At 61.8% G+C, this 26,388-nt stretch overlaps 4 protein-coding genes across 7 annotated transcripts in view; 2 read left to right on the forward strand and 2 right to left on the reverse strand.

Annotated features, from left to right (window-relative positions):
• Positions 1 to 1,315: 1,315 nt before the first annotated feature.
• Positions 1,316 to 6,404, reverse strand: RGS11 (regulator of G protein signaling 11). 2 transcript variants are annotated; one of them, XM_072023629.1, is made up of 17 exons: positions 5,751 to 6,404; positions 5,243 to 5,339; positions 4,875 to 4,925; positions 4,698 to 4,804; positions 4,564 to 4,615; positions 4,420 to 4,478; positions 4,151 to 4,227; positions 3,945 to 4,026; positions 3,751 to 3,819; positions 3,104 to 3,127; positions 2,964 to 3,025; positions 2,675 to 2,788; positions 2,429 to 2,544; positions 2,153 to 2,240; positions 1,899 to 2,037; positions 1,746 to 1,828; positions 1,316 to 1,674 (listed from the first exon to the last, which is right to left on the reverse strand). In XM_072023629.1, exons 1-17 carry the CDS (start codon positions 6,402 to 6,404, stop codon positions 1,554 to 1,556), a joined length of 1,995 nt encoding a protein of 664 aa, XP_071879730.1. In that variant the 3' UTR covers positions 1,316 to 1,553. The 2 variants fall into 2 exon arrangements, with proteins under 2 accessions (XP_071879730.1, XP_071879729.1); XM_072023628.1 differs by having other exon boundaries at positions 3,104 to 3,133.
• ARHGDIG (Rho GDP dissociation inhibitor gamma) lies at positions 6,403 to 10,083 on the forward strand. Its single transcript, XM_027468903.3, has 6 exons — positions 6,403 to 6,802; positions 7,857 to 8,039; positions 8,738 to 8,821; positions 8,905 to 8,981; positions 9,347 to 9,410; positions 9,492 to 10,083. The coding sequence occupies exons 1-6, from the start codon at positions 6,403 to 6,405 to the stop codon at positions 9,689 to 9,691; spliced, it is 1,008 nt and encodes a 335-aa protein (XP_027324704.2). The 3' UTR covers positions 9,692 to 10,083.
• Positions 10,084 to 10,218: 135 nt separating this feature from the next.
• PDIA2 (protein disulfide isomerase family A member 2) lies at positions 10,219 to 15,399 on the forward strand. Its single transcript, XM_027468902.3, has 11 exons — positions 10,219 to 10,591; positions 10,973 to 11,179; positions 11,414 to 11,547; positions 11,613 to 11,750; positions 11,826 to 11,942; positions 12,020 to 12,145; positions 12,229 to 12,423; positions 13,932 to 14,052; positions 14,214 to 14,395; positions 14,484 to 14,570; positions 14,726 to 15,399. The coding sequence occupies exons 1-11, from the start codon at positions 10,339 to 10,341 to the stop codon at positions 14,804 to 14,806; spliced, it is 1,641 nt and encodes a 546-aa protein (XP_027324703.3). The 5' UTR covers positions 10,219 to 10,338; the 3' UTR covers positions 14,807 to 15,399.
• A 1,777-nt stretch (positions 15,400 to 17,176) lies between these two features.
• Positions 17,177 to 26,388, reverse strand: part of AXIN1 (axin 1) — a 77,263-nt gene continuing 68,051 nt past the window's right edge. For 2 of the 3 annotated variants that reach the window (XM_027468898.3, XM_027468901.3), the window contains exons 7-10: positions 25,638 to 25,814; positions 24,157 to 24,402; positions 18,535 to 18,702; positions 17,177 to 17,632 (exon numbers count right to left, since the gene is read on the reverse strand). In XM_027468898.3, the coding sequence (XP_027324699.2) occupies positions 17,506 to 17,632; positions 18,535 to 18,702; positions 24,157 to 24,402; positions 25,638 to 25,814 (718 nt within the window). In that variant the 3' untranslated portion in view covers positions 17,177 to 17,505. The remainder of the gene's footprint in view (positions 17,633 to 18,534; positions 18,703 to 24,156; positions 24,403 to 25,637; positions 25,815 to 26,388) is intronic. The other variant, XM_038186939.2, reaches the window with a different exon arrangement.

A 26,388-nucleotide genomic window follows, 5' to 3' on the forward strand; every position in this document is an offset into this window, starting at 1 on the left:
CTGGACAAGGCTCAAACCCTGGGAAGCAACTGGAATGTGACAGACCTGCCAGCTGAGCTGGTGCTGGGTCAGGAGTATTCAGCAATAGTGAAGGTAACGGGAAGCAGCTCAGTGTCCCTTCTGGAAGAGGCCGGGCACTGCGCTGCTAGAAAAAAGGGTGCTTGGCCCCTACGGCTGTTCTGTGGAGGGATTTGTGCAAATTTGTCTCTGTCTGCCGCTGCAGTGAGCCCCTCTGGAGGGGCATTGCTGTGTGGGCAGTGGGCTGCACAGCCCCTCGGGTGCCTGACCTGTGGGAGGCTGGAGTTAGATAACAGGGCTGGGCCAGCACGTCCCTTCCCCCTGCCTGGGGCTCGGTGACCTGGTTTTACACCCCAGATTCCTGCTGCAGTCCATCAGCATGAAAATCTCACTCCAGGGCTTGGATTTGGATCAAGCCAAAGGGAGCTGCGTGGCATGTGGTGTCTCCTGGAGCGTGGGACCATCTGTCACTGCCCCGTGGCTGCCAGCGCCGAGGTCCCAAGCTCCATCCTGGCACTGAAGCTCCTGCACCTTCCCCAGCACCTCACCCCAGGGCTGCTCTCTACGCCCCAGCACTGAGCTGAGCTACAGCCAGCCCCTCTGTTCTGGGGCTCCTGAGATCTGTGGCAGGAAGGGATGCCGTGATCCCAAGCATCCGCAGGGTCTCTCGTTGGCCGCAGCGCGGTCTGGCACCGTGTGCCCCTTGGTGGGCTTGGGTCATCCCCACCTGGCCCCGCTGTGTGGGCCCCGAGTGCGTGCGGGCTGGACTTGGCACCAAGGCTGAGCGCCAGGGGCCGTGAGCCCCCCTCCTGTTTATATAATGGCCACTATTAATCCCCCACAGCTGGGGCTTGGCTCCAGGAAAGAGAATAATCCTGCGTGAGATCCTTGGCTTCTGCTTGGATTAACGGGCTGAGGGCAGGGAGAGCAGCTCAGCTGCCAGCCCTGGGGCCTTTACAGCCCCTGTTCGCTGCCTGGCAGCATTTTGCTGCACCCCTGGCCCGGCTCCAAGGCCGTTCATTTGGGCCTCCCTGTGCTGCCCACGGGTACACAGGGGGCTGCAGGGGGGCCCAGCACCCTACGTGCCTGCTCAGCCATGCCTGGGGGTGGGGGCTGCATGTGGGAGCCACTGGGGTGGGATGGGGGCATCTGTGTGTGCCTGGGGGGCTGCTCCCCACTGCTGCCAGCCCACTGGGGGCACATCTAGCTGGGTGAGGGGCAGCCACCCCCTCGTGGACCTTCCCCACCCCACTGCAGCCCCTCTGGTCACCCCTCCCCGACCGTGACGCTCACCGCAGCGCTTTCCCCACGGGGTCCTTTATTTTCTGCACGTGTTGTGTTGAGCCCCGGGGGGGCTCCTTTGGGATGAGGATGGGGCTGGGGGAGGTGAGCAGGGGGCACAGTGTGGCCAGGCTGGCCGTGGGGCGTATGGCTTCTCTCCTTCAGTGCTACTGCAGGCGGGGTCCTGTGACGGGGCAGAGGTTGGGGGCCCCTCCACTCCCGCCGTGGGCTGGGACCATGCGTGGTCTCCTCTCCTAGCTCTCCTCCTCGGGCACAGCCGTGGGGCCTTTGATCTTGTCCTCGGCGTCACCAGCGGGCAGGAGCAGGGCCGGGCTGGGGCTGGAGTGCCGCTGCTTGCGCATGAAGGGGAACACCCTGGGGGCAGAGGCAGGGTGAGCACTACAGGGCCGCCCCCAGCGCCCTACAGAGCCTGGTCCCTGCCTCACCGCTTCTTGGTCTCCGGGGGGATGACGGCCTCGGCCAGGAGGTTCCTGTAGAGCTCCGACTTGAGGAAGCGCGGGTAGGAGTCCTGCAGGGAGCAGAGCCATCAGGCCCCGGCCCCCCCAGCACCGTCCCAGCCCTGCCCAGCCCTCGCCCACCTTCTTCATCAGCATGTAGATGTGCATCTGGGCGTCGTCCATCACGTAGCGGTGGGGCGTCTTGATGCCCTCCAGCGTCCGCTCCATGGTCTTGCTGTCGATGTTCACCCAGCGCGTGGCCCCGGGAGCCAGGAACTGCCTGAGGGTTGCACCCGGTGACGAACGCCCACCCCGGGGCCAGCCCCAGTGCTAGGACGTGGCACTGCCATGGCCTGGTCCCCACAGCTGTCCCCTGCTGCCCCTCCAGTGCTCACTGGTAGATGGAGTCCACGATCTCGGCGATGCGGGACTGCTCCCCGTAGCGCAGCTCCTCGCATGCCTCCCAGAAGCTCAGGTTCTCAGCTGGGGAGGGGGACAGGGTGTTGGGGAGGGGGACACGGTGCTGGGGAGGGGGACACGGCACTGGACACCACCCTCCCCAGGCCATCCCAGCTGGTCCCACAGCAAGGACTAAACCCCTCCGGGTGGGGGGCAGCTGGTGTGAGGTGGGCAGCAGGTCCTGGGGGGGGGGTCCGGACGGGCCCACTGACCACTGAACTCCTTCTTGAGGAACTCGAGGAGCTGTGCGCGGCCCAGCGGGTCGGTGAGGAGCTCACTGAAGTCGAAGCCCCAGCGCTCCACCCGCAGCTTCGTGGGGGTCAGCACCCTGTCAGTGACACCGGGGCAGGGGGTGAGGGGCGGGGGGGCCGCACGCGCAGCCACGTCCCCTCCCTGCGCCCCGTCCAGGGGTCGGTGTCAGGGCGAGGAGGGTGGGGAGGGGACCCAAGGGTGCTTACGTGGGGGCGTTCATGGCCCAGTACGTGGTGTCGTCGGTGATCCAGGGGTTGCTGGGCAGGCAGCCGGACATGATGGGGTCGTGGGGCACGTACTGCTCGTTGAACTTGATGTACCTGCCGGGAGCGGGGGCTGGAGGTGACCAGGGCCGCCGTGTCCCCAGCCCCGCTACCTGCCTGCCCTGCTCCCGGCCGCCTCGGGGGATGCTGCAGGGCCGGCTCGGGGCCAGGACACGTCCTTGGGCTCCGCGGTGCCCTCGGCTCTGCCACCGCCACGGCCGCTGCCACTCACCCCTCGAGGCAGATGGACGACTTCACCCGGGTCCTGGCCATGGCCTTCCTGCAGTACTCGATCTGGGGCCGGCCCACGGGGCACGTCAAGGCCCTGCGCCCCCTCTCCCACCCCCTCTCCCACCTCCTCGCCCCGCTCACCTCCCGCTTGTAGTAGTCCATGTTCTTGGCCTGCAAGAGACGCACGGAGCCGGGTGAGGGCCTGGGAGGGGGGCCAGGACCTCGTGTCCACCAGCCCTGCCCGGCACCACCCAGGGGAAGCACCCCCATGTGCATCCCCAGCCCCACGCAGCCTCCAGCCCCTCCCCATCGATGTCCCCCCCCCCAAATTGCCCAGCACAGCTTGCTGACCCAGGCATCCTGCCCCCCGCCCCGGTGTGACGCGTGGGTTAGTGACACTTACGTGGGCAGACGACACGGCACGTGGAGAAGAGAAGAGAAAACCTGGAGGTTAGTAAGGACCAGCCGGGTGGACGGGGGGTGCTGGGGCTGCGTTAGTGGGGCCACCACACTAGGGGAGGGCCTGGCCGGCCCCAGACAGCTTGGGGTTGGGGCTGGCGGCTGCCAGAGGGGTGCCAGGGGCACAGGCAGCCCTGGGGGGGATTAGCAGAGGGCACAGATGGCAGAGGGTGCACGGGCAAACACAGCCCCCCCCCAGCTTAGCAAGGGCAGTGGGGACAGCTGGACACACAGATGTTAGCAGAGCTGGGGTTCACCGTCCCCCCAAAAATAAATGTGTGCAGAGCCTGGGCTGGGACCCCCCCGGGGCAGCTCCATCCCGCACCTACCAGCTGCACGCGGCTGGTGTGGCAATTCCTGCGCTCGGGGCCCTGCTCCAGCACGCTGGGGGCTCCCGGCTGCAACGAGAGCAAAGTGCCAGGGCTGGAGGGACCCCCGCACCGTGAGGGACCCCCCACCAACACCACCACCCCCCAGCCCCTGCACCCAGGGCTGTGCGTGGTGCCAGTGCCTGGGGCCTCACCGGGGGCCGGTTGACGAGCCAGTACGCCTGCTCCTGGCAGTCGATGACGATGCGGTCGCCCTTCCGCCGCTGCTTGGCCGCCCTGTCCATGGCAAAGGCAGCGCCTGTGCCCCATCCCCACCGCTTCCCCCGGGCAGCAGTGGCACCAGCTTCTGCCCAGCCCCAGCCCTGTCTCCATCCCGGTGCTGTGAGCGCCCTGCACTCACCGGAGCTGCTCCCGCGCCTGCATGACCACGAAGTCCCACGTGTGGTTGATCCTCTTGTGCAGGAGGTTGTAGTTGTCCTGGGGAGCAGCGGCCGGGTGGCCACGGCATCACAACTGTGCCCTGCCCTCCCCTGGCCCTGGGGCCCGCAGCATGGGGACCACTGCACCAGGTGCAGCAGCGAGCACTGGCCCCTCCTGGGTGAGCTGAGCCCCCCCAGCACATCACACACATGAACCCTGCCACGGGCCGGGCAGGAGGGCACCTCTCACCTTCTCGTGCTCAATCAGGTCACCCTGCTTGCGGATGTTTTTCTTCGCCAGGTAAATGGCTGCGAAGGGAGTGCAGCCACCTCAGCGGGGCCGGGAAGGGGCCGCAGCCTGTGGCGGCAGTGGCTGCAGCAGGTCGGCACCTACCATAGTCCAGCTCGGTGGCCGGCCACTTGGTGCTGGTCCAGAAATACGGGGTCTGGGGCGGCAGAGAGGGGCCAGGCTGAGCTGCGGCACCGAGGCCGCTGCAGCGCCCGCTCTGCCCGCAGCAGGGCACGTACCTGGAAGCGGTAGGGCGACTCGTCTGCCCTCAGCGTGAGGCTGCGGGGGTCTTTGAGGGGGTAGATGTAGCCGTGCTTCACGATGAGGTTGCCGAGGTGCAGAGACTCTGGGGGAGCGGGAGTGGGGGCTGCCGAGCGGCTCAGCAGCCCCGGCTGCCCTGCGGCACCGACACTCACCCTCCTCCGAGATGCCGTACTTCTGGATGAGCCACTCCACGATGTCGTTCCCTGGGGGCCGTTAGCAGGGTGTGACAGGGCCCCCCCATGCAGCGGGTGCCAAAGGGGCGAGCGGGGTGACGGGTGCCCTGCCAAGGACGTGCCAAGCTGCCCGCCCCGGGCGAGCGCCCGCCCTGTTCTGCCAATGCGTAATTGATCCCAGCTGCATTTCTGAGCGCACACGAACGTGGGGAGGCGAGTGGCTTGGGGCTGGGGTGCCAGAGGGCTGGGTGCTGGGCACAGCCCATCACGGAGCTGGGCACAGGCGGGCAGCATCGCTCGACTCCCCGCCATGCGCGGCCTCGCAAGGAGCCCCAGCTCAACCTCACCTGTCATGGCATGGGGGATGACGGTGATGAGCAAGCGCTGGTTCCTCATCTTGATGCCCATGTCTGGGTCCTGCATGCTGACGATCATCCGCTCCATCTGCCCGGCAAGCATCGGCCACGCTCAGCCCTGCGGCTGGTGGCGGGGGGTCCGGGGACAGCCCGGTGCAGGGCAGGCAGCCGGGAGGCACCCTGGCACCCTCCGCACGTGGGACACCCTGCAGCCAGCCGAGGTGTGGGGAGCGCTGCCGCCGGGTGTCACCAGGTCACCGGGGAGCCCGTTTTTGGGGAGCGAGCCCTGCGGGGGCTGCGGCACTCCCGGGGCTGGGAGCCAGGCACGGAGCTCCGGTGCCCACCCGCGAAGTGTCCCCGCGTGGGGCGCTGCCCGGTGCCTCCGGCGCTGGCAGCAGCGCGGCCGGGGCAGCTCCCCGCTGTCCCGCGGGACCGGTGCCGGTGCCCGGTCCCCTCGGAGCCCCGCCGGCCGTTCCCCGCGGTGCCGGTGCCGGCTCACCTTGCTGAGGCACGGCATCTGCAGGCGGGGGTGCCCGCCGCGGGGACCACCGACGGTCATCGCGGGTGCGCTCCGCTCCGCTCGGGGCCGCGGCTTCCCCGCTCCCGGTCCCCGTCCCAGCCCCGGCACCGCCCCGGTCCCGGCCCCGGCACCGCCCCCGCCCGGCCCCCGCCCGCCCCCGCCGCGCTCCCCCTGGCGGCTGCCGCGGTCCGAGCCCGGTGCCCGGCCGGGGCATCCCGGGGCGCGGCGGCGACCCCGGCCCCGACCCCGACCCCGACCCCGACCCCGACCCCATTTCCCCGCCGCCCCCGGGGCGGTGCCGAGGGCGTTCGGGGAGCGCCCCCCGTGGCCGAGCGGGGCCGGGGGCGGCCGCCGGGGCCGGGAGCGTCCCGAGGAAGCGGCCGCATCCCCCCGGCTGCCGGCGGGGCAGTACCGGCACCGGGCGGGGCGGCTGCGGGAGGTGGGGGGGGGACGGACTGCGGGCAGCGGGCGCTCGGGGCTCGCTCCCGGGTGCGGGCAGGGGCTGGAGCCGCGGGCAGGGTGCGGGGGGGATGCGGGGGGATGCGGGCAGGGTGCGGGCAGGGCGCCCCGGGGGCGGGCAGGCGCGGTGCCGGCGCGCACGGCGGATGAGCTCACTGCAGTCTCGCCGCCCATGAGCGGCGGGGCTGGAGCCGCCCGGCGCCGAGGGGCGGGGGCGGGCGGGGGCGGGCAGCGGAGCCGCCGCGTCTGCGGGAGCCGCCGCCGCCGCCCCGCCGGGCCGCGCCGGGCACCGCCGAGCGCAGCGGGGGGAGCGCAGCGCCGGGCACCGCCGGCAACGAGCGCGGCCCCGTCCCCGGGCCCCGGGGACAGCAGCGGGCGGCGGCGGAGCCGCGCCCCGGGAGCAGAGCAGCGGGCATCACCCCCCCCCATCGGGGCGCTCCCCCCCCCCCCGGTCTTTCGCGACGCCCCCGGGAGCGCTGGGCCCGGCCCGGCCCCGGCCATGCTCGGCCTGGATGTGTGCGAGGCCGGCGGGCAGCTCCTGGAGCTGCTGTGGCTGGCGCTGTGCTACCGAGGTGAGCGGCGGCGGGGCCGGGGAGCGCGGCCCCCGCAGCGGGGGGCTCGGGGGTGGGCAGCGCCCGGGGGGCGCGGGGGTGGGCAGCGCCCCGGGGCCGAGCATCGCCCCCGGCAGCCAACAGGTGAGCATCGGAACGGGACCGGGAGCGGGGGACGGTGCCGGGGGTCTCCTCGGGCCGCCCCCCCCCCTCCCACCCCGTTGCAGCCCGGCCTGCGGCACCCGGCGCTGGGCGAGCCCCCGGGGGGGTCCGTCTGTGCGCGGCCGGGCCTGGGGATGCGGCCGGGGCCCCCGCGCTGTGCCCGGCCCCGCTGCTGCCCCGGGGACCCGCTCGGCTCACCCCGGGGGCTGGGGGCTGAGCGCGGCGGCCCCTTCTCCCCCCAGGCTGGGGCTTCCAGGGAAGGGCAGGGGGGGATGCGGCAGGCAGGGCAGGGCAGGGCAGGGCAGGGGCCCCGAACCCCCTGGCTGCAGGAGCATCACCCGCCTTTGTGTGTGTGCCACCCCCCCAGCTGGCTGGCACCCACCAGAGCCGCTGCTTGACTCAGACCTGTTTTTTTTTTTTTTTTAATTTAATTTTTATTTTTTTCTTTGCACCCTGTACCTGCGGCTGCTGGTTATTTGGGGCAGGAGACAGGGCTGGTGGCTGCCCAGCAGGGTTGGAGCAGGGGCTGCGGTGTGGTGCCGAGGACCTCCCTGGGAGCCCAGGCATGCAGGGTGCCTGCAGGCCACGGCGGGTTGCAAACGTGCCCCGAGCTGTGCACCACGCAGGGCTCCTCTCGCTTCATGACCGTGCGGAAACGCAGCTGGCGGCAACGCCTCTGGGCTCAGCTGTGCCACCGAGCCCCGGGGACACGCAGCCTGGCGGTGTCCCCACAGTCCTGAGGCAAGGGAGACAATGTGGCTGCAGAAGGGGGGCAGATGATGGCCCACATTCATTTGGGGGGTACCTGAGCTAAGCCCCCCCCCAGCACAGCAGCCCCTGTGTGTCCCCGGGGCTTGCGGGGGGTCCCCTGGGGTGTCCCCAGGGCGGGACTGCCACTGCCTGTCCCCCGCAGACATCATGGCTGACAAGGAGGGGGTGACGCTGTCGCTGGAGGAGGAGGACGATGCCGACGTGGCCCTGGCGTACAAGACGCCGGCGAAAAAGAGCCTGCAGGAGATCCAGCAGCTGGACCCGGGGGATGAGAGCCTGCGGAAGTACAAGCAGGCACTACTGGGCACCATCCCCGCGGCCGTGGGTAAGGCCGGGGGCCGTGGGCTGGGGCTGGGTGCCCCGAGCACCCCCGGCACCTTGTGCCAGGCGATGCAGCCTCGGCGGGTGCAGGGAGCTGGGGGCATCCCTGTGGGTGCCGTCTGCCTGTGCCCACCCCGCTGCACGGAGACACCGGCATTCCCCTGCTGCAACGGAACGGCTGCCCGGGGACCCCGGTTGCCTTGGTTACAGGATCACCGCCGCAGTTTCCATAGGAACGGGTACAAGGGACCGGGGAATTCATTGGGATGACAGAGATGGAGCGAGCGGCTGCGGGGGCTGACGGCTCGTGGCTGTCGGCGCTGGGCCCCCCAGCCAGGCGGTGACCCCACTCCCCACAGCACCCACCCGGCCTCGTGCTGCTCCCCATGTCTGCCTGGGGCACAGCACATCCCAGCACCCCGATGCCCCAGCAAAGGGGGTGCACGGGAGCTGGGGAGGTGCGTGCAGACCAGTGGGGTGCACATGGGTGGGTTTGATATCAAGGTTTGGGCTGGCCTGAGATGTCCCTGAGCCCTGTCTGCTGTCCACTGGCTCCGAACTGTGGGCACCGCAGCCCTTTGGGATGCTGCAGGGGTGCGTGGGCAGGGAAGGCCCTGGGGGCACACAGCACAGCTGCTCTGTACTGGAGGTGCCAGCCCTGTGTGGGCTGGGTAAGGCCTGCACCCTGCCTTTTGTCCCTAGATGCCAGCGTGCCCAACGTGCAGGTGACGAAGCTCACCCTGATGTGCGAGCAGGCGCCGGGGCCCATCACCATGGACCTTACAGGTGAGCGCTGGTGGAGGGGCTCCCGTGGTGGGAGGGAGGAGGAGGAAGGGGTTCCGGGCTGATGGGGCTGCCTCCCACCGCAGGAGACCTGGAGGTGCTGCAGAGCCGTCCCTTTGTGCTGAAGGAGGGGGTGGACTACAGGGTGAAGGTGTCCTTCAAGGTAAGGTGGATGCGGGGTGCCCTGTGCCCGCTGGCTGAGCTGGGCACGGCCCTGCTGCTGCCCCACAGGGTGCGTTCTGCCACCCACGGGTCCCTGCTGCCATGGAGGCTCTGGCTCTGTGCCCCTCCGGGGGTCCCTGCCCACCCCGACAATCCTTCCTCCCCAGCACCACTGCCAGACTGAGTCCCTGCCACCTTTTCTGCTCAGTGCCCAGTCCTGACCGAGAGGCCAGATCCTGGTGTAGTGCCTGACAGGGCTTTGGGGGTGAGGGAGAGGGGGGCACCCCAAAGCCCAGGGGACCCCAGAATGAGGTGGGGGACACCACGCCATGCCATGCCACAGCACCCCTGCCCTCTGCCTTGCAGGTGAACAGGGAGATCGTCTGCGGGCTGAAGTGCCTGCACCTCACGTACCGCCGCGGCCGGCCGGGTGAGTGGGGGCCGGGGCCAGGGATGGGGGCTCCACCGCCCCGGCCCCGCTCACTTGTCCCCCTCTTGCCTTCTCACCCAGTGGACCGCGATGTCTTCATGGTGGGCAGCTACGCGCCGCGGGCCGAGGAGTATGAGGTGGTGACGCCAGCTGAGGAGGTGCCCCGGGGCCGGCTGGTGCGCGGCTCCTACCGCGTCCGCTCCCTGGTCACCGACGATGACAAGACGGAGCACCTCTCCTGGGAGTGGGGCCTGTGCATAAAGAAGGCCTGGGAGGACTGACCCCCCCAGCCCCGCACCCCCGCCTTCCGCCAGCTCGGGGACGTGGCTCCCGCGGCCCCGGGGACCCCTTGCTGCCCGCCGGCGCTGCCGCGCTCGCCCCATTCATGTTAAGGTGTGGGGGGGTCCCTTAGCAAGCGGGCACCCACGGTCGTGGTCTTCGCAACCAAAGTTATTTTTAATTGCTGTTTTTTTTTAATACTGACGCCCGACTCGTCCTTGCGGCATCTCCATCGCTGGGTCTGTGGCTGTGAACCTGCTGTAGCGCTGAGCGGGGCCTGCCTGGCCGCGTGGGACGGGACCACCGCGCGGTGCCGAGCTGCCGGCCCTGTCCGACTGCCCGGTGGCAGGCTGTGCTCTTCCATCGCCATTAAACCGTACAGACTTGTCTCTTACTGCTGTGTCCACGCGCCCCTTGCCTTTGCCCGCCCATCCCGCGGCTGTTCCTTGTCCCTGGGCCAGGTCCCGCTGCGGAGACGGGGTGGCTGGAAAACAGCCACCTGGTCCCGCTGCCTTATCTGTGGTGCTGGGCAGCCAGTAGCGGAGGGCCACGAGCTCCTGGGGACCGGCACCACCCGCCCCGGGGCCCTTATCTGGCCCCTCTCCCCCACGCGCCAGCTTTGGCGGTGGCAGCTGGCAGCAGTGGCACCATGCGAGGCTCCGGGGCCCGGCTGCTTTGGCTCTTGGTGCTCTCGCTGGCCTGGCTGGGCCCGGCCTGGGGGGACAGTGAGGGGCTCGAGGGCAAGGATGACGATGGGGAGGTGGTGGCAGAGGAGGAGGAGGAGGATGAAGATGATGATGTGATCTCAGATGAGCTCGTGGAGGAGGACAGTGTCCTGGTGCTTCATGAGCACAACTTTGCCCGTGCCTTGAGCGAGTTCAGCCTGCTGCTGGTGGAGTTCTGTAAGTGTCCCGGGTGTGGGCAGGGGCTGGGGACAGGCAGGGGTACAGGGCAGAGCTGTGAGTGCAGGGCAGGGGGCAGAGGTGTGGGACAGGGGCATGGGGACAACAGGGCTATGGGTATGGGTAAGAGGGACAGGGGCATGGGACGTAGCGTGACAACATGGAGGCATAGGGTTTGGTGCAAGGGCACACGGTGTGAGGCAGGGCCACAGGGCAGGGGCATGGGATATGGGGCAGGGACACAGAAGAGTGTGGGCGTGTGCTGGAGCGTGCCAGGCTCGTGTGACATGTCCTTGGCCACCCACTGAGCCCCACCCTGGGGACCAGGGACACCCCCACAGGTGCTGGGCTCTCTGTGGGTGACACTGGGACTCCACGCAGATGCACCGTGGTGCGGGCACTGCCAGAGGCTGGCTCCCGAGTTTGCCCAGGCAGCCGCCAGGCTGAGGAACGGGTCGGAGGCGGTGCGGCTGGGCAAGGTGGACGCCACGGCGCAGACAGCCCTGAGCAATGAGTTTGGCATCCACGCCTACCCCACGCTCAAGCTCTTCCGTGATGGCAACCGCACTCATCCCCTCGCCTACAGCGGTAGGGCCACGGCACCGCGTGAAGGCTGCGGCGTCCACAGCAGGGGGGCAGTGGGAGGGGCGTGGGGTGGTGAAGGGGTGGCAGCGTGGTGACGGTGACGGCGAGTGGGTGGCAGCGATGGTGAAGGAGGTGACAGCCGGCAGCCTCGTGGTGGTGGTGGTGGCCTGGGCTGGGGGTTGGCAGCCTGGTGATGGCGGGTGGGTGTCTGTGGTGACGGTGGCAGCCCCGCTGCAGGCCGCATGGACGCCGAGGGCATCGTGCGCTGGATGCAGCGTCGGGCCGGCCCCAGCACCACGCTGCTGCAGGACACCGACACCGCGGCCGCCTTCATCAACGCCCAGGACATCGTGGTCGTGGGCTTCTTCAAGGTGGGCCAGGGACCAGGCCGGGGCTGGGCCAGGGCCAGGGCAGGGCTCATGGTGGGGCCGTGCAGGACCTGCAGGGCGAGGCGGCCCAGGCGTTCTACGAGGCAGCTGGCGAGGTGGTGGACGTGGCGTTCGGTGTGACCAAGGCGGACGAGCTCTTTGAGGCATATGGGCTGTCAGTCGACACAGTCTGCCTCTTCAAGAAGGTGAGCAGGGCTGGGGAGGGTGTGGGGGGGTCCATGGTGGGGACCCCTGGCGCTCACTGGCCCGCGTTCTGGCAGTTTGACGAGGGACGGACAGACTTCCCTGTGGACCCAGCACAGGGGCTGAACGCGGCCGAGCTCACCCGGCTGCTCCGCGTGCACAGCCTGGAGCTGGTGATGGAGTTCTCCAACGAGGTACGGCCCCGTCCCACCCTGTCTCCAGCACCAGCCACAGGGTATCCCAGCCCTCACCATCCTCCTGCTCCCCGCAGACCTCCAGCCGCATCTTCGGTGCCAATATCCCCCACCACATGCTGCTCTTTCTCAACAAGACCGTGGAGGAGCAGCTGGCGCTGCGGGATGACTTCCGCAAGGCTGCCAGCAATTTTCGGGGAAAGGTGAGGCAGCCTGGGGGTGGGGGTGGGCACAGCGAGGACCCCCGAGGCGCCCTGGCCTCAGTGCTGCCTGTCTCCCCGCCCAGGTGCTCTTTGTAGTGGTGGACGTGGATGGGTACGGAGCCACTGTCCTGTCCTTCTTCGGCATGACCCCTGCGGATGCCCCCACCTTGCGCTTCATCAAGATGGAGAACAACCGCAAGTACCAGATGGCTGAGGACGCCTTCACAGCCACAGCCGTGCGGGACTTTGTGCAGGCGGTGCTGGACGGCAAGGTCAAGGTGAGAGAACCGTGGCTGCTCACTGATACTTGTGCAGCCAGAGCTGAGGATTTGGGGGTTATATAGTCATAGAATGGTTTGGGTTGGAAGGGACCTTACTGACCATCTGATTCCAACCCTCCTGCCACTCCCACCAGACCAGGCTGCCCAAAGCCCCATCCAGCCTTCCAACACTTCCAGGGATGGGGCATCCACAGCTTCTCTGTGCAACCTGTGCCAGTGCCTCACCGCCCTCACAGTAAAGAATTTCTTCTGAATAGCTAACCCAAACCTCCCCTCTTTTAGTTTAAAGCCATTCCCCCTTGTCCTATCACTACACCCCCTGACACAGAGTCCCTCCCCACCTTTCCTGCAGCCCCCTTTAGGTACTGGAAAGCCACTGTAAGGTGTCCCTGCAGCCTTGTCCTCTCCAGGCTGAACAACCCCAGCTCCCTCAGCCTGTCTTTGTAGGAGATGTGGTCCAGCCACTTGATCATCTTTGCAGTCTCCTCTGGACTCGCTCTAATACATCATTGTCCTTGTGTTGGGGGGCCCAGAGCTGAGCGCAGGGCTCTAGGTGGGGTCTCATGGGAGTGGAGTGGAAGGGGACAATCCCCTCCCTCGCCCTGCTGGCCATGCTGCTGTTGGTGCAGCCCAGGATACAGTTGGCTTTCCAAGCTGCCAGTACCCATTTCTGGTTTGTGTTGAGCTTCTCATCCACCCACACCCCCAGGTCCTTCTCCTCAGGGCTGCTCTCGATCCATTCTCCACCCAGCCTGGATTTGTGCTTGGGATTGCCCCAGCCCAGGTGCAGGACCTTGCTCTTGGCCTTGTTGAACTTCTGGAGGATTGCCCTGTCCCACCTCTCAGGCTTGTCCAGGTCTCTCACCACACAGCTTGGTGTCTTTTGTCATCAATCCCGCTGCCCATGTCACTAGTAAAGCCGTTAAACAGCGCCGGTCCCAGTACTAACCCCTGAGGAACACTGCTCGTTACTGATTTCCACCGTGACACTGAGCTGTTGACCGCAACTCTTTGAGTGTGACCATCCAACCGATTCCTTACCCACTGAGAGGTCCATCCACAATGTCTCTCATGGATCTCTCATGGATCCATCAATCCACGTCTCTCCAATTTAGAGACAAGGATATCATGGGGGACAGTGTCAAATGCTTTGCACAAGTCCCAGTAGCTGATGTCACTTGCTCGTCCTGCAACTGACAGTGCAAGGAAAAAGAACTTTATGGGAAATGAGGCAGGAGATCATCAATACTGAGCCACACATGATAGGATGAAAGTAGAGGGGGAGCAGGGAAGAGATGGTCCAGAAGTCAGCACAGGAATGCTGAACAGGGCTGGGTACCACACTGGGGTGGGGGGGATGGCGTCTGGCAGCTGGTCCCGGTGTGCCTGGATCTGAGGGGTCTGCAGGTGGTGGGGGGGGGATGTTCCTGGCAAACCTTGGCCCCTGACGCCTGTGTCCTAGCACTGCTCACCACAGGCTGTGGCCATCCTGGTTGTCCCCACAGCCCCATCTGCTGAGCCAGATGCCCCCTGAGGACTGGGACACACGGCCTGTTAAAGTCCTCGTGGGGAAGACCTTTGAGCAGGTGGCATTTGATGAGACCAAGAACGTCTTTGTGAAATTCTGTAAGTGCTGTGGCTCCCCGTGACCCTTCCCGAGCTCCATCATGGGGCTGAGGGCTGAGCCCCCTTCCCACGCCAGGCCCTCACCTGAGGAACCTGGCAGCCCCAAATCCTGGCCCCCAGCTCAGCCAGGGTGTCCTCCCGGCACTGTGCCTCTCGCGCAGATGCGCCGTGGTGCTCCCACTGCAAGGAGATGGCAGCTGCTTGGGAGGAGCTGGGTGAGCGCTACAAGGACCACGAGGACATTGTCATTGCTGAGATGGATGCCACGGCCAACGAGCTGGAGAACCTCACCATCAGGGGTTACCCCACACTGCACTATTTCCCTGCTGGGCCGGGCAGGAAGGTAGGGTACAAGGCATGCGTGGGGCACCTGGGGAAGGGGGCTGGGCCTGGGCATCACTCCTTATCTTCCTTCTGTTCCGTGACTCCAGATGATCGAGTATAGGAGCACCCGAGACGTGGAGACCTTCTCCAAATTCCTGGAAAATGGGGGGACGCTGCCTGAGGAGCCACCTGTGGTCAGTATGGTCCCCCCCTTCCCTGGGGAGGGGTTTCCATCCACCCCAGGATGGCTCCAAGCCCCTGCTGGGCAGGGATGGACCCTGCTCTGCCCCACAGCAGGGTGGGGACAGGGTGTGTGTGGCCATCCTTGTCTTACCACCACCTTCTGCAGGTGACCAAGACCCCTGGGAACAGCACAGGCACAGAGGAGCCGAGTCCGTCAGGCACGGCTGAGGCCCGGGATGAGCTGTGAGCCCTGTCCCACGTGCGCGGGTGCTATAAACGCCCTGGAAACAACGTGGGCTCTGGTCTTTGTCTGCAGCTCTGCAGCACACGGGGGGGTGCAGCAGGTGGCAGCCCCCGCTCACCCCATGGGGGCCACATTTGCTCTGGCCAGGGGCACGCGGTGCTTGGTGGCATCTAAGGGGACAGGGTGAACACAGGGGGTTCACATCTGGGGTCAGAGGACAGAGCCCCCTGCCTACAAGCTGAACCCAGCGAGTCTCCCCCATGGGGCTGCTCAGCCACAGGCCCGGTTCCCACCCTGCAGCCACAGGGGACAGACCCCGGTTCATCAGAGATGGCTGGCACCAGCATCATCCCTGTACCCATGCTAAGGGCCTGGTGCAGGTCTCATCCTGCTGCTCTCAGGATACCAGGCACCGTGCCCTCGCTGTGGCTTGGCCCTTGGCACACCCCATGGGTTGGGGGCTACAAGGGTCCTTTCACCTCCCCAGGGCCCTGGGCCCATCACGGGGCTCCAAACACTCTTTGAGCTTCTCCGACTCTGGCTCACAGCCTCTGGGACCCCCTGGTGCCCCCACAACCCCCAGCACTGTCCCCTTTCCCTGTACCTGCTGCTCTCAGGCTGTGGGCAATGGCTCTGGGGACAGGGCCCTGAGGGGCTGTGGCCTCCACATCCACCCTGTGGGCTCCCCGACCAGTCCCAACCACCAGACACCCCAGTGGGCTCCCCTGGGCCTGGATCTCTGCTCCGCAGGGAAGGAAGAAACCAGCAGGCGTTGGGCTGTGGGGTTTTATTTCATTTTATCCAAGTACCTTTGAAAAGATCATTGTACAAGTCAGCACATGAGGATGCACAGGAGACATCGCCAGGGCTGCACAGCCAGCGGAGGATGCTGCACTTAGCAAATGTACATATTTACAGGGAACCCCCTGAGAAAAAAAGGGGGAGACGGAAATCCCAGGCATGGTAACAACCTCACCAGACACAACATGATCAGACCTTAAAAAAAGAGGGAGGAAAAAAAATGCTCATAACGCTGTTCCCTGGCTGAAAACGATGGCAGATTTTGCTGGACTTCACATAGTGATGGGCAAGTCCCAGGACCGTGTTTAAAAGGCACTCGGTGACATATACAATAGGCTGAGTCACATCCCCGTGCGGTGCCACGCACACAGGGCCCCCAGCCCCACGGGCAGCTGCACCATGCTCCAAGGTGCTGCAGCAGCAGAGTGCAGAGCTGGGACATGCAGCTGGGCAGGGCCAGAGCTGATGTGGAAGCCCCCCACGAGCTGGTTTTGGGGGACACGAGGGGGCTGGTCTGGCTGATGGAGCCAGTGCAGAGCTGCAGCTGCTTGGGCCTGGAGTACGGCCCGGGCTGGTGGGCAGCGCAGGGGGAGCGGGCAGCCCAGGTGGGAACAGGTAATCCCAGGAGGCTGCCTGGAACCCCACCTGCACCCTGGTTGCTGCCCCTTAGAGTGAGTGCAGTGTTTGGGTGACCCGGCCCTAAAAGAGCCCCACAAAATGGCATCAACAACTCCCTTCGCTACTAGCACCAGACTGCAGTGCCCCCACATGACCTCCTCAGAGACACAGAACCTAAAAAAACCCCTCAAGACTCATAAAAAGATGGGTTTTGTCCTCATACTTAAAGTGTCTCATTGGTTACCTCCCCATACTACATCTCCTAAAAAGACTCCTTGACTGAAGCCTGACTTTGGCACTGGAGGCTTGAGCACGTCTGCATGGGGCACATGGGTGCCAGCCCTCCATGGAGCTGCTGCTCCCTCCTGGGAGGAAAGGTCTTCTCCTGGAACAGGGCACACGTGGAGGACAAGCACAGGATGTGGGATGCCAGCGCCCAGCCTGCTGCCCCAGCTCCACAGCACGGGGTGGGAGCCGCTCCTCACGGATGTCCCACGGCCCTGCCAGCTCGCCCCGTCCCCTGTGGCTCCGGTACAAGGCACCACGGGAAGCCCCCAGCACTGAGACCTGCCACCGACCCCTCTTTCCATCGGGGAGTCACTCAATTGCAGAAAGCTCAGGAGAAAAACCACCCTACCAGGTCCTGTAGCTGCGACTGCCAGGGAGGCAAGAGGCTGACTTGTTCAAAACGTCTCAGCAATCTTCAGAGGGGTGCAGGAAGCACAGAGCAGGGCCCCTCCGGAGCAGCGACGCCTTCCACACGTGCAGGGCACAGCAGCTCGCTGGGCCAGGCGCGCTCTGCCCGTTGCAGCAGCGTCGCTCAGGAGCCATCCACACGGAGGGGACAGGGCAGGGTGCTGTGAAAGCGAGGACCACACCGAGTCTGACGGATGGCTGTACACTTTGGGTGAATTCTGCAGTACCTGTACGTTTTACATTTACATAAGAGCACTGTGACATTGGAAATATTTTCCTTTTATTACAATATATCAAAAATATGCAGCTTTAGTAAACAAGGTCATATTACACTTTCTAATGCACTGTACAATGCTACATTACACTTATATTCGGTATGGAGAGGGAGCCCAGGCTCCCACTGGCAGGTTCGTGGGGTGAAACGACTTCCACTGGCAAAACAGCTTGCGCAGAGCAGGCTGCCGCCCTCCGCCCCGGGCTCGCCCAGCGCCTGCTGGAGTAGCACCGCCAGCGTCAGCCCCAGACCTTCTCCTCCGGTCCCAGAGTCTTTCACAGTCCTTTCCTTAAAGCCTTCGCAGCCTCTCAGCCTAGTCGATCTTTTCCACCTTCCCGATGATCTTCTCTTCGAAGATGGGCAGGATGGTGTCATCTTCCCGCACCTCCTCGAAGACCACACCACAGTCAAACTCATCACTCACTTTCTTAAAGTAATACCTGAAAACCCAGAAACACGGCGACAGCGAGAGGTGAGTGGCCACGTGGGACACTGGTCATACCCAGAGACAGGGTACAGCACTCCATGAGCTCACGGGGAACGGGGAGCAGCTCCAGCAGATGCAGAGGTGCCTGAGGCCAGCACCCACCCGTCTTCACTCTGACCAAGGGTGGTCAGGATTCGTGCCAGCATATTGAGGCTCAGGCCCTGAATCCAGACCCATTCACCTCTCGCAAAAGCTGGCTGGAGGTCCCCGTGTTGGTGGGACCCCAGAACATTTCTAGGCAGACCTTCCCAAGGCAGTTCCTACTTGGAAGGGGTGACTGGCAGAGCTACACACCCCATGCCTGGCTGCCACGCAGAGGACAGGCACTCTGGGACTCCAGTAGGGCCCAACCTGTTTGTCCTCACTGGAGGAAATCCTGGGAGTTGAAATGGCTCTGGAAGCTGAAGGGTTCTCCAGAACATCATCAAGCACTGGTTGCTGCTGCTCCTTACCAGCCCAGGACACCGTGCAGCCCTGACATGTCTGTTCAAGGTACGAACTGTGATGCAGGACATTCCTGGTAGAGAACCCAACCTCCCATGTGCCTGTAACCTGCCTCTCCAACAACCAAACCTTTCCAGCCAAACACGAATACAACCCTGCTTCCACGAGGCAGGATTGCTGCTGCAAGTACTGGTTCTGGCCCTATTTAAAAAGTACATTCCTGGCTCACGTTGGGACTTATTTTTCTTAAGTGCAGGAACCTCCAGTGGCAACCAGGCATCTTTTACTGTGCTGCTGGATTCCTGCTCCAGCACAGCCTGACAGCCCTCCTGGAAGGCTCTGGAGAACTCCAGGACCCTCCTGACCTACCTCCACCATGGCTCCTTCACCTTGGCAGGAGACAGCCCTTACCTGTAGTTCCCTTTCTTGGTCAGCAGCTCCTTGAACTGTCCCAGTGTCACCACGCGCCCTTTGACGAGGGTGCGGTAGGGGATCGGCTCTCCGCAGAAGTAGTAAGCAACCACAATGTTCTCACACGGCTGGGACGCGCCGCTGCCCGGTCTCTTCTGGGGCTTCAACCTGTTGCACACAAATAGAAGCAACCTGCTGAGTATCAGCCTACGGTGCTCAGCACAGCTTCAGTGCCATCGCCACTGCTGAGTACTGGTCTGGGCGTGGGGCTGCCCAGGCAAGGGGTTCAGGTCATGTTCCACCACAGGTGGCAAGAGGTGGGCAGCAGGAGGTGTGATGTGGCCTCTGAGTGAGCCTGGGACTGGCAGGCAGCCTGCTGTGGTGGTCCTGCAGCTCCTCAGGCTCTGTGGGGAGAACAGAGGCTCTGATGTCAAAAACAGGAGCTGTCTCAGGGCCACTGGGCTAGCAGCCAACTTGTTGAGATTGCTGCACAGGGAGAACATCTCCAGCCAGCCCAAGAGGAGAGCCCATCCAAGCAATTACATGGCTTTTTTAAGAAGCCATGTGGCTTCCCGGCTCATCCTTTCCAGCAAGGGAACCTGCTGGTGAGAGAACAGCTCAAGGACAGGCTTCGCTGCCTGTCCCATCCACACAGGGTGGTCAGGCCCAGTTAGGCTGCTGGCTAACATCACAGGTCCTGTCTGCACTGCACGATGGATTTTGGAAGGCTGACACTGCCGTCAAACCCCCAATGAACTGACTTTAAATCTCCTGTTTTCCTGACTATTGACAGGCTGGTCTCTGCCTCCAGCCCACATCCTGGCGTTTGCTACGTGGTGCCATCACTACACTGAAAGTGTCAGCCCAGTCCTCGTCCCATTTTCAGAGGCAGACAAAAGTAGCACCAATTAAAATGATGGTACTTTGCACTTCTGCAGAGCCTTCACCTGGGCACTGCAAATGCTGCACAAGCATTTGAGCAGCCTACACAAATCCGTAGCTTGGCATGTGTGGTCTCGGCAGAGGCAGCGTTCTCTTTCAGAATGACATAAAACAAATTTGGCAGCTTTAAAATGATTTTAAAAGCACACCGGGTAAAAAAGATGATTTTGTATTTATATGACTGGAAAGTTGCAATGAAAACAGAATTTGCCAAGCACATGAGCTAATCACAGTTCTGGAAATGACTGTGACCCTAACCTTTAAACACTGGCTCGCAGGCACAGCACCTTTTTAATGGCATGCCCACATAAACATTGGCTTTGCAAACCAAGACCAGAGAAATTTTTTTCACCTCTTTCTAAAGCCATGAGAGGGCTAAAGTTCAACCGAACAATGTTTCTGGTACTTGCTCTGCCTGGGAGACCTCTGGGGAAAATGCTGCATCCTGAGAGGTGCCAGCAGAGCTCTTCGAACCCATCCTCATATCAAAGCACAGGATGCCCTTTAGCTAGAAAAACATTAAGAAACTGAATCATCCTTGGAAAAAAATAATCTTGCATTTAAAGGAAAAATGGGTCATAAATTCAGGCAAATACTGTGCATCCTGTGAGCCAGAAGTTAATTGAAGGGGTTTGGAAAACCTCAAAGTCCCTAAGCTTCTCTTAATGCTGCTAGAAACAAGTCATGACTAAGAGACAGCTGCTCTGTGCCCAGGGGACCTGGCACGCAGGCTCCCGGGGACACAACGGCGTGCACAGCTCAGGCAGCACGGCGCTGGCGCCGCTGTCCCCAGGGCTGGGGGGTGAGCAAGCCTTCATCTGCTCAGCACCTCCTGGGCTTGCAAACGCCCATCCACTACGACAAGCGCCCTGAGCCCCCCGGGGTCTGCCCTGGTAGAAGCAGGATGGGGACTGTGCCAAGAGCCAGGAGCCTTCCTCCTGCTGCTGCGTAATTCACTCCTGCAAGGCCGTTTCTGAACGTGCTCAGGCTGGCTCCTCTATCTCCTCTTCCCCAGCCTCGGGAAGGGGCCATGGGGATCGTGTGGCTTGTGGAAAGCACGCAAGGAAGAAAGAGCATCCCAAGTTTCTCCTGCATCCGCTAGAGAGCGAATGCCTCTTGCACGTACACCGTTTCAAGGGCTTGTCAAAACAGACAGCCCTCCTGCTGCAGGCTGCAGAGAGAAAAAAGGGGATGGTGGAAAACAGGCAGGGGTTAAAGCAGCAGCATCACAGCACGCACTCCTTCCCAGAGCACAGAGATGCTGCCAGTGCCTGAGAACAGCAGCTCTGTACTGCTTCACAGCACTGGAGTTAAAACCAAACCCCGCAGCTTTGGATCTCCCTGGTTTTGACATAAATCAACATAGGGATGGCTCCTGGGCATCCGAGCAGAGGCTGAGGGCAGCTTCGGTTCCCCTGGGGCAGGAGGGGGATGGAATCACAGCTGGACCTGCCCAGAGGGACCCTGTAAGAGCAGGAGGCCACAGGCAGCAACAGGGAGAGAGGCTGAACACAAAGACAGGGCTCCTCCCCACGGGACAGGACCTGCAGAGGCAGTAGGAGCAGCTCCTGAAGGACGCTGCCGGTGGTGGAACAAGAGTTAGAGGGTTAATGCCTTCCTGCAGGAAGAAAAATCATCTTTGGGAGCATCTCAAAGCCACGGAACACACACACATCCCAAAACTGCAGCAACAGATCCCTAGCAGCCTGAAGCAGGGCTGATCACTGGAAACACAATTTTCCGAGATTTCCCCTCAGTAGAACAAGGCAACACAACTGTCTCCACTTTCGTCATCACCAAGGAATCCAGAAATCTCCTGAGACCACTTCTTACCCAGATGGGCCCCCACTGAGTGTGCTGCTCCACCAGGCCACGTCTAAGCTCTGCTGCAGTAAAGCCTCCACGTGCGCCTATCTCCTGGGCCTGCAGCGTGACCCTCCCCAGGAATACAGACAAGTAATACTACCTCTCCTCTGGGACCAGCTCCCTTTGCAACATTTGTCATAAAATGAGACAAAATGTTATCCAACAAGGAAACAGCAGCGCTGATCCAACTTATTGCATCTACACTTCACTAACCTGTCAAGAATCTCTAGCCATAGAATCCAAATGGCTGATGTGAAAGGGAACCTGGGTCTGTTGGAGCACACGTACAACCTAGCAATGATGCAGCTGTGCCCAGCACAGGGAGGAGGGGGCTTGCTCCAGCTCAGCCAGGGGCTGAAGAGCTTTGGAAAGCCTGAAATGCAACCGGGGGATGTTACCTTGGGACTGTCCAGCTCTGGTCCTCTTCCAGGCTTGGCCCAACCAAATTAATTCCAAACCGAGCTCACCCTAACATTTTTTGCTAGCGAGTTTCTAAAATTCTTTTGCTGCTTGCAAAACCCTTTTCTCTGCAGAGCTGCTACTAATTACTTCTTCCAGCTGTTAACATAACTGAACTGTGACACTGAGCTACAGAAAATGGCTCCAGACTGGCTGCACAGACAAGCAACCTGATGGTCACTAGGACAGGGCTCTCCACAATGGGCACCTGGATCCGCAGGTCATTCAGTGCTGGACATTTAATCTTGAATTGCTTCCCAGCAGCTGTCCTGCTGGTATCTCAAAGATCAATGCTCCCTGCAGAACAGGGAGAGAAAGCCTGGTTCTGCAACAGTAGCGTGACTCCTTCCAGAGTATTTATGATGCCCAGTGCAGCCTGTGCGGATGCCTGTGGGACAGGGCTGGGGTGGGAGCAGGGAAAGGAGATGGCTACAGAGGGCTGTGCCGGCGGGGGAGCAGCTCGTGAGGCAGGGAAGCACACCGCAGGGGCAGCTGAGCTGTGCAGAGCTGGCACTGTATGCTCCCCTGCAGCCAGCTCAAGCCCGTGCCTCAAGGACACCTCCAGGCTCGCACCTCCTCCTGTGCTGTGGGGACTCTGCCTCCCCAGGGCTGCCGATGAGCCTGGAGGCTGGCTCCAATTTCCCAGAGCTCTCCAAAGCTCCTGACTGAAATAAAAGGTGTTTCCATGTGAAATCCCCTCGCTGTTTCTCCTCTGCTCCCCAGCCAGCCTTGGGCAGCCCCTCTCAGAAGAGAGGTGGGGTCTGTTTTCAGGCACGCTCCTGTGCTAACCGTAACAGGAGCCCTCTGAAAAGGTGCTAGCTCAGGCGTGCTTCAGCTGGAGCACCTCATCCTGCCAAAATCCAGCAGAAAGATTTAAACGCCACGAAATCCTTCACTCCCTGGGGGCAGCATCCATTCTTGTGTGCTACTGGACACGGGCACATTTGCTTTCCATTAGCAGTTCCTCCCCAGCAAACACTGCTCCCTGGCTTTCCATGCATCAGGCAGGTCAGCGGGATCACTGCGTCTCCAGAACAGCCAGGCCTTGCGAGGAGGCAGCACGAGTGTGCAAGTGGAGCAGCCCAGCACGGCTCAGCCTGTTCTCTGCCTCTGGTCTGGAGGGCACACACCACAATGCCACGGGGTTTCTACAAAAGCTGTGTTTACAAGACATGCCAGGCTGCTATTAGCGTATTCATGACATATGCATAGAGCCCGGGCTGGCGTTTCCAAAGTGTGCATCTGCATCTAGACATTTCTGGGAAAGGTGCATGAATTTAATATGACTATAAACGACTCCACTAATAAACTCTATCCAATTACACCAACTGAAAGGTAGATCAAATAAACTTGGCTCAACCTGACTTGGGAGAGCCCTCTAATTACCTGTCTTTCAATCTGTCTCTGACATAAATATGCAGAAGTCTGCTACAAGGCCACTGCAAGCAAAAATAATTGGAGTTCAGCAATTAGAGGAGCTTGTTTTTTAAATTACACTCATGTTTCTAAGCGTCGGACTTGAAAGTTTGAAGTTCTCAGAATGCAGCTATAAAGCACTGGAGTGACTACAAGCAACTCCCATTGTGAAAGGTTTTTAACGGACAAAGTGCTTTTAGCTCTTAACAGTAATTATCCAGCTTTTCCAAAATGTTTTTCATCTGATAGCTCCATGTGCCTTGCAAATAATCTTCCCTGAAAGATAATACAGGAGCAGAAGAATTAGCTCTGCGACAGGCATTAAGCTGAGTCACAAAAAGCAGTGACTTGGGCACAGCCACGCAGCGAGGCAGTGCTGCTGTAGCGGGACGAGAGCGCGGTGTTCCCATCTAGATGCCACAAGCAGCCTTTGCTGGAAGACTGGAGGAGCTGAAAATGAAGAGCAAATGCATACTCTTCTGTGCTTAACTTTGCTGCATCCTGCTGAATTCTGCTACCGCACCAGCCAAGGCCTTTGAAATCTCTGTGTGAGTGTGAACAAGCCGAGAGTCAGCGCCAGCAAAGAGCAAGCGAGCCCACGAGCTGCAGTGCAGTTAGTACTGCAGAAGAGAGCTCTTCCCCAGGCTGCTCCTTCTAGACAGGCTCCACTTGCTCAAGCTCTCAGCAGCTCCTTCCCCATCCTTTCAGAGCTCTTCCAGACCCTCCATCCAAAAAACGCAAGCCTCAAGGTAGTTTGTGACATGCACCACCAGGAGAGGGCAGGTCAGAGGGACTGGGGCAGGTTTCTCTGACCTCTGCACACACCTCCACCAGTTAGTGCTGGAGACTGAAACTGAGGGGGACTGGACTTCTCCCTCAGCTCCCCACCTTCAGAGCAGTTTTCCCCTTCCCTTGCATGCACAGCCCCTCCTGCCATACCTTTGTTTAAGGGGGAGTTTTCCAGCCCTTTTTTCCTCCTCCTCCAACCTCCGGCGAGCTTCTTCCAGCTGGGTGAGAGGGTTGGGTGCTGGATTGGGCGGCATGGTGGGATCTTGGATGAAAGGGTGAGAAGGCTGGACAACGTTCCGGAGCTGGGCACTGACCCACGGGTGCACTGCAACAGGTCGCTCGATGGAGAGGGGTCGGACCATGTCATGGGACAGCTGTTTCTTAGCACCTGAAGAGCTGCACACAAATACAAAGGTTTTACACAGATTGCCAAGCTGCTCTGCACATGCTCACAGTCACTCCTAGATGGACAATCGCTTCCACAGCTGGGCTCAGGCACCCCTGGGGAGCTCCTTACAGCACGGCTGTGGTTTCTGAGGGAGAGGGGAGCACCATCCAGCCACCACAGCCCCGGACATTTCAGGGCAGCGTGTCGCCACCTAATCTAGTGTTTTGGTGAGACATCAGGGTGACCCAACCCGGACACAAAGATCTGCTTCAGGGCTCTCATGAAATGCACAATGCACAGGAATAAAACCAGCCAAAGGCAGCTCAACGACATGCACAATTCACCCAGCAGGATCCGCCAGAAGATGTCCCCGTGTGTGGTGCCACCGCTGCCAGGCTGCGAGCCTCTCGCTCCGAGCCACCACCGGGCAATGGATGTGGCACCAGCGTGCTCGTCCTTCCCCTGCTCCAGCAGCACAATTTGCTGCCTGGCTTCACAGTGGCTCGGTGCTGCCCGTGGCTCTGTCCCTCACCCCAGATGCCTGCAGAGCCACCTGCCTGGCCACTACTGTGAAGCAAGAGGGAAAAACAACAGCACTTCTGGCACTTAGCTACTCGCTAACGCAGCCGTGGCAATGGGGACGAGCCCCCAGATCCCCCTTGTTGGTGAGGCCCTGAAAGCACGGCTTTTTGCCACAGAATGGCCAGGCTGTGATTACGGATCTGTGCCCACAGGAGATCTGCTGACTACGGAGAGATGCCCAAGACAGCCACCAGCTTTGGCTCTACTCCATGCAGGCGAGGCCATCCCAGAGGATGCTCCCAACAAGCCGAAACCGTTTCAGGCTGCTTACTTGGGACCAATGGCTCCAGCACAGCAGGTCCTACATTTCTATCAACACCTCGCAAGAGTAACAAGCATTTATGTAGAGCAAGTGCCTAAAGCAAAAATACTGCCTCCTGTGTGCCACGTTATCCACCTCGTAACCACAGCAGCAGTTGGTGAGATTCCTCTGAGGCTTCAACCTCCCCCCAAGGCCACAATTCATCCTCTGGAAAAAAAACTGAACTTTATCCTTATAGCCCCTCAGTCTCCAGAGGATCTAAACCTTTGTGCCTGGTGGATGCTTGCCTTCTCCAGATCTCCAGGAACAAGGCAGACTGCTGTACATCCTAGAGACACATGTCTTACGCAGGGGATGCAATACAACAGTACGAAGACTCCTTGCTCTACCAGCCCTTACCCATGGTTTGTTTTCTTATGCCTGCTGATCTCCTTCTCTCCTTCTATGATCCACTGAAGGATCTTCTGGTTTCTCTCCACGTCTTCAGGAGATCCTGGCATCTCATAGTTGGCACCATCACTTTTCCCTGAATCGGTCTTCTTAACATTTCTTTTTGAGAGCAGACTTGCTTTCCCACTGCAAGAACAAAGCTTGAGACATTAGCGCTTTGCCTAAAGCCAAACCACCACAGACAGTGGCAGAGGAGGGCCATGTCCATCTCTAGACATATTCAGCCCTGCCAGGGTCTGCTGGGCTCTACCACAGCTCAAACCGACCATGCCACAGCTGTGGCTAAGAGCAAGACTGGCTACACTGAGGCACATCAGCTGTCTCTGGGAGGGAAGGGAGCTCCTCTGGCAAATGAGCCATGGCAACGCGGCAAGAAGCCCAAGAGATCTCCTGGCAAATGAAGGACGGTGTTAAACCCCCAGATCTTTGCTAGTAACAGGCTCAGAGCACGAGTTTCATCCTGGTGCTGCAGTCTACAGGCTGCCTCTCCATGTCAGATCACTGCTCTTGGCCCGAACCCTTCCGATCCCCTCCCCAGAGCTGCTGACCAGCTCGCTAGCACCCCAAACTGCTGTTTGACCATGCCAAGCATTTGTTTCTCATCTGAACTGAGGCTTCAAATCATGGTAAAAGATCACATCCCACGGAGGGGACTTCCCTTCTGCAGGCTCCCACCCAACTTCCAGGGCACAGTGGGAAA

The sequence above is a fragment of the Anas platyrhynchos genome, chromosome 15 (genome assembly GCF_047663525.1).
Source record: "Anas platyrhynchos isolate ZD024472 breed Pekin duck chromosome 15, IASCAAS_PekinDuck_T2T, whole genome shotgun sequence".
Taxonomy (NCBI): domain Eukaryota; kingdom Metazoa; phylum Chordata; class Aves; order Anseriformes; family Anatidae; genus Anas; species Anas platyrhynchos.

What these genes read in the sequence shown, in the direction of transcription:
- RGS11 (XM_072023628.1), bottom strand. Translation starts at nt 6,404, where the DNA reads ATGGGCGGCGAGACTGCAGTGAGCTCATCCGCCGTGCGCGCCGGCACC. An exon ending in ACCTGATTGAGCACGAGAAG is followed by an intron (nt 4,228 to 4,419) that starts GTGAGAGGTGCC and finishes GCTGCTCCCCAG; the next exon opens with GACAACTACAACCTCCTGCA. An exon ending in TCGTCCATCTGCCTCGAGGG is followed by an intron (nt 2,789 to 2,963) that starts GTGAGTGGCAGC and finishes CGCTCCCGGCAG; the next exon opens with GTACATCAAGTTCAACGAGC.
- PDIA2 (XM_027468902.3), top strand. Translation starts at nt 10,339, where the DNA reads ATGCGAGGCTCCGGGGCCCGGCTGCTTTGGCTCTTGGTGCTCTCGCTG. An exon ending in CCTGCTGCTGGTGGAGTTCT is followed by an intron (nt 10,592 to 10,972) that starts GTAAGTGTCCCG and finishes GACTCCACGCAG; the next exon opens with ATGCACCGTGGTGCGGGCAC. An exon ending in TGCCTGAGGAGCCACCTGTG is followed by an intron (nt 14,571 to 14,725) that starts GTCAGTATGGTC and finishes CACCTTCTGCAG; the next exon opens with GTGACCAAGACCCCTGGGAA.
- ARHGDIG (XM_027468903.3), top strand. Translation starts at nt 6,403, where the DNA reads ATGAGCGGCGGGGCTGGAGCCGCCCGGCGCCGAGGGGCGGGGGCGGGC. An exon ending in CATCACCATGGACCTTACAG is followed by an intron (nt 8,822 to 8,904) that starts GTGAGCGCTGGT and finishes CTCCCACCGCAG; the next exon opens with GAGACCTGGAGGTGCTGCAG. An exon ending in GTACCGCCGCGGCCGGCCGG is followed by an intron (nt 9,411 to 9,491) that starts GTGAGTGGGGGC and finishes CTTCTCACCCAG; the next exon opens with TGGACCGCGATGTCTTCATG.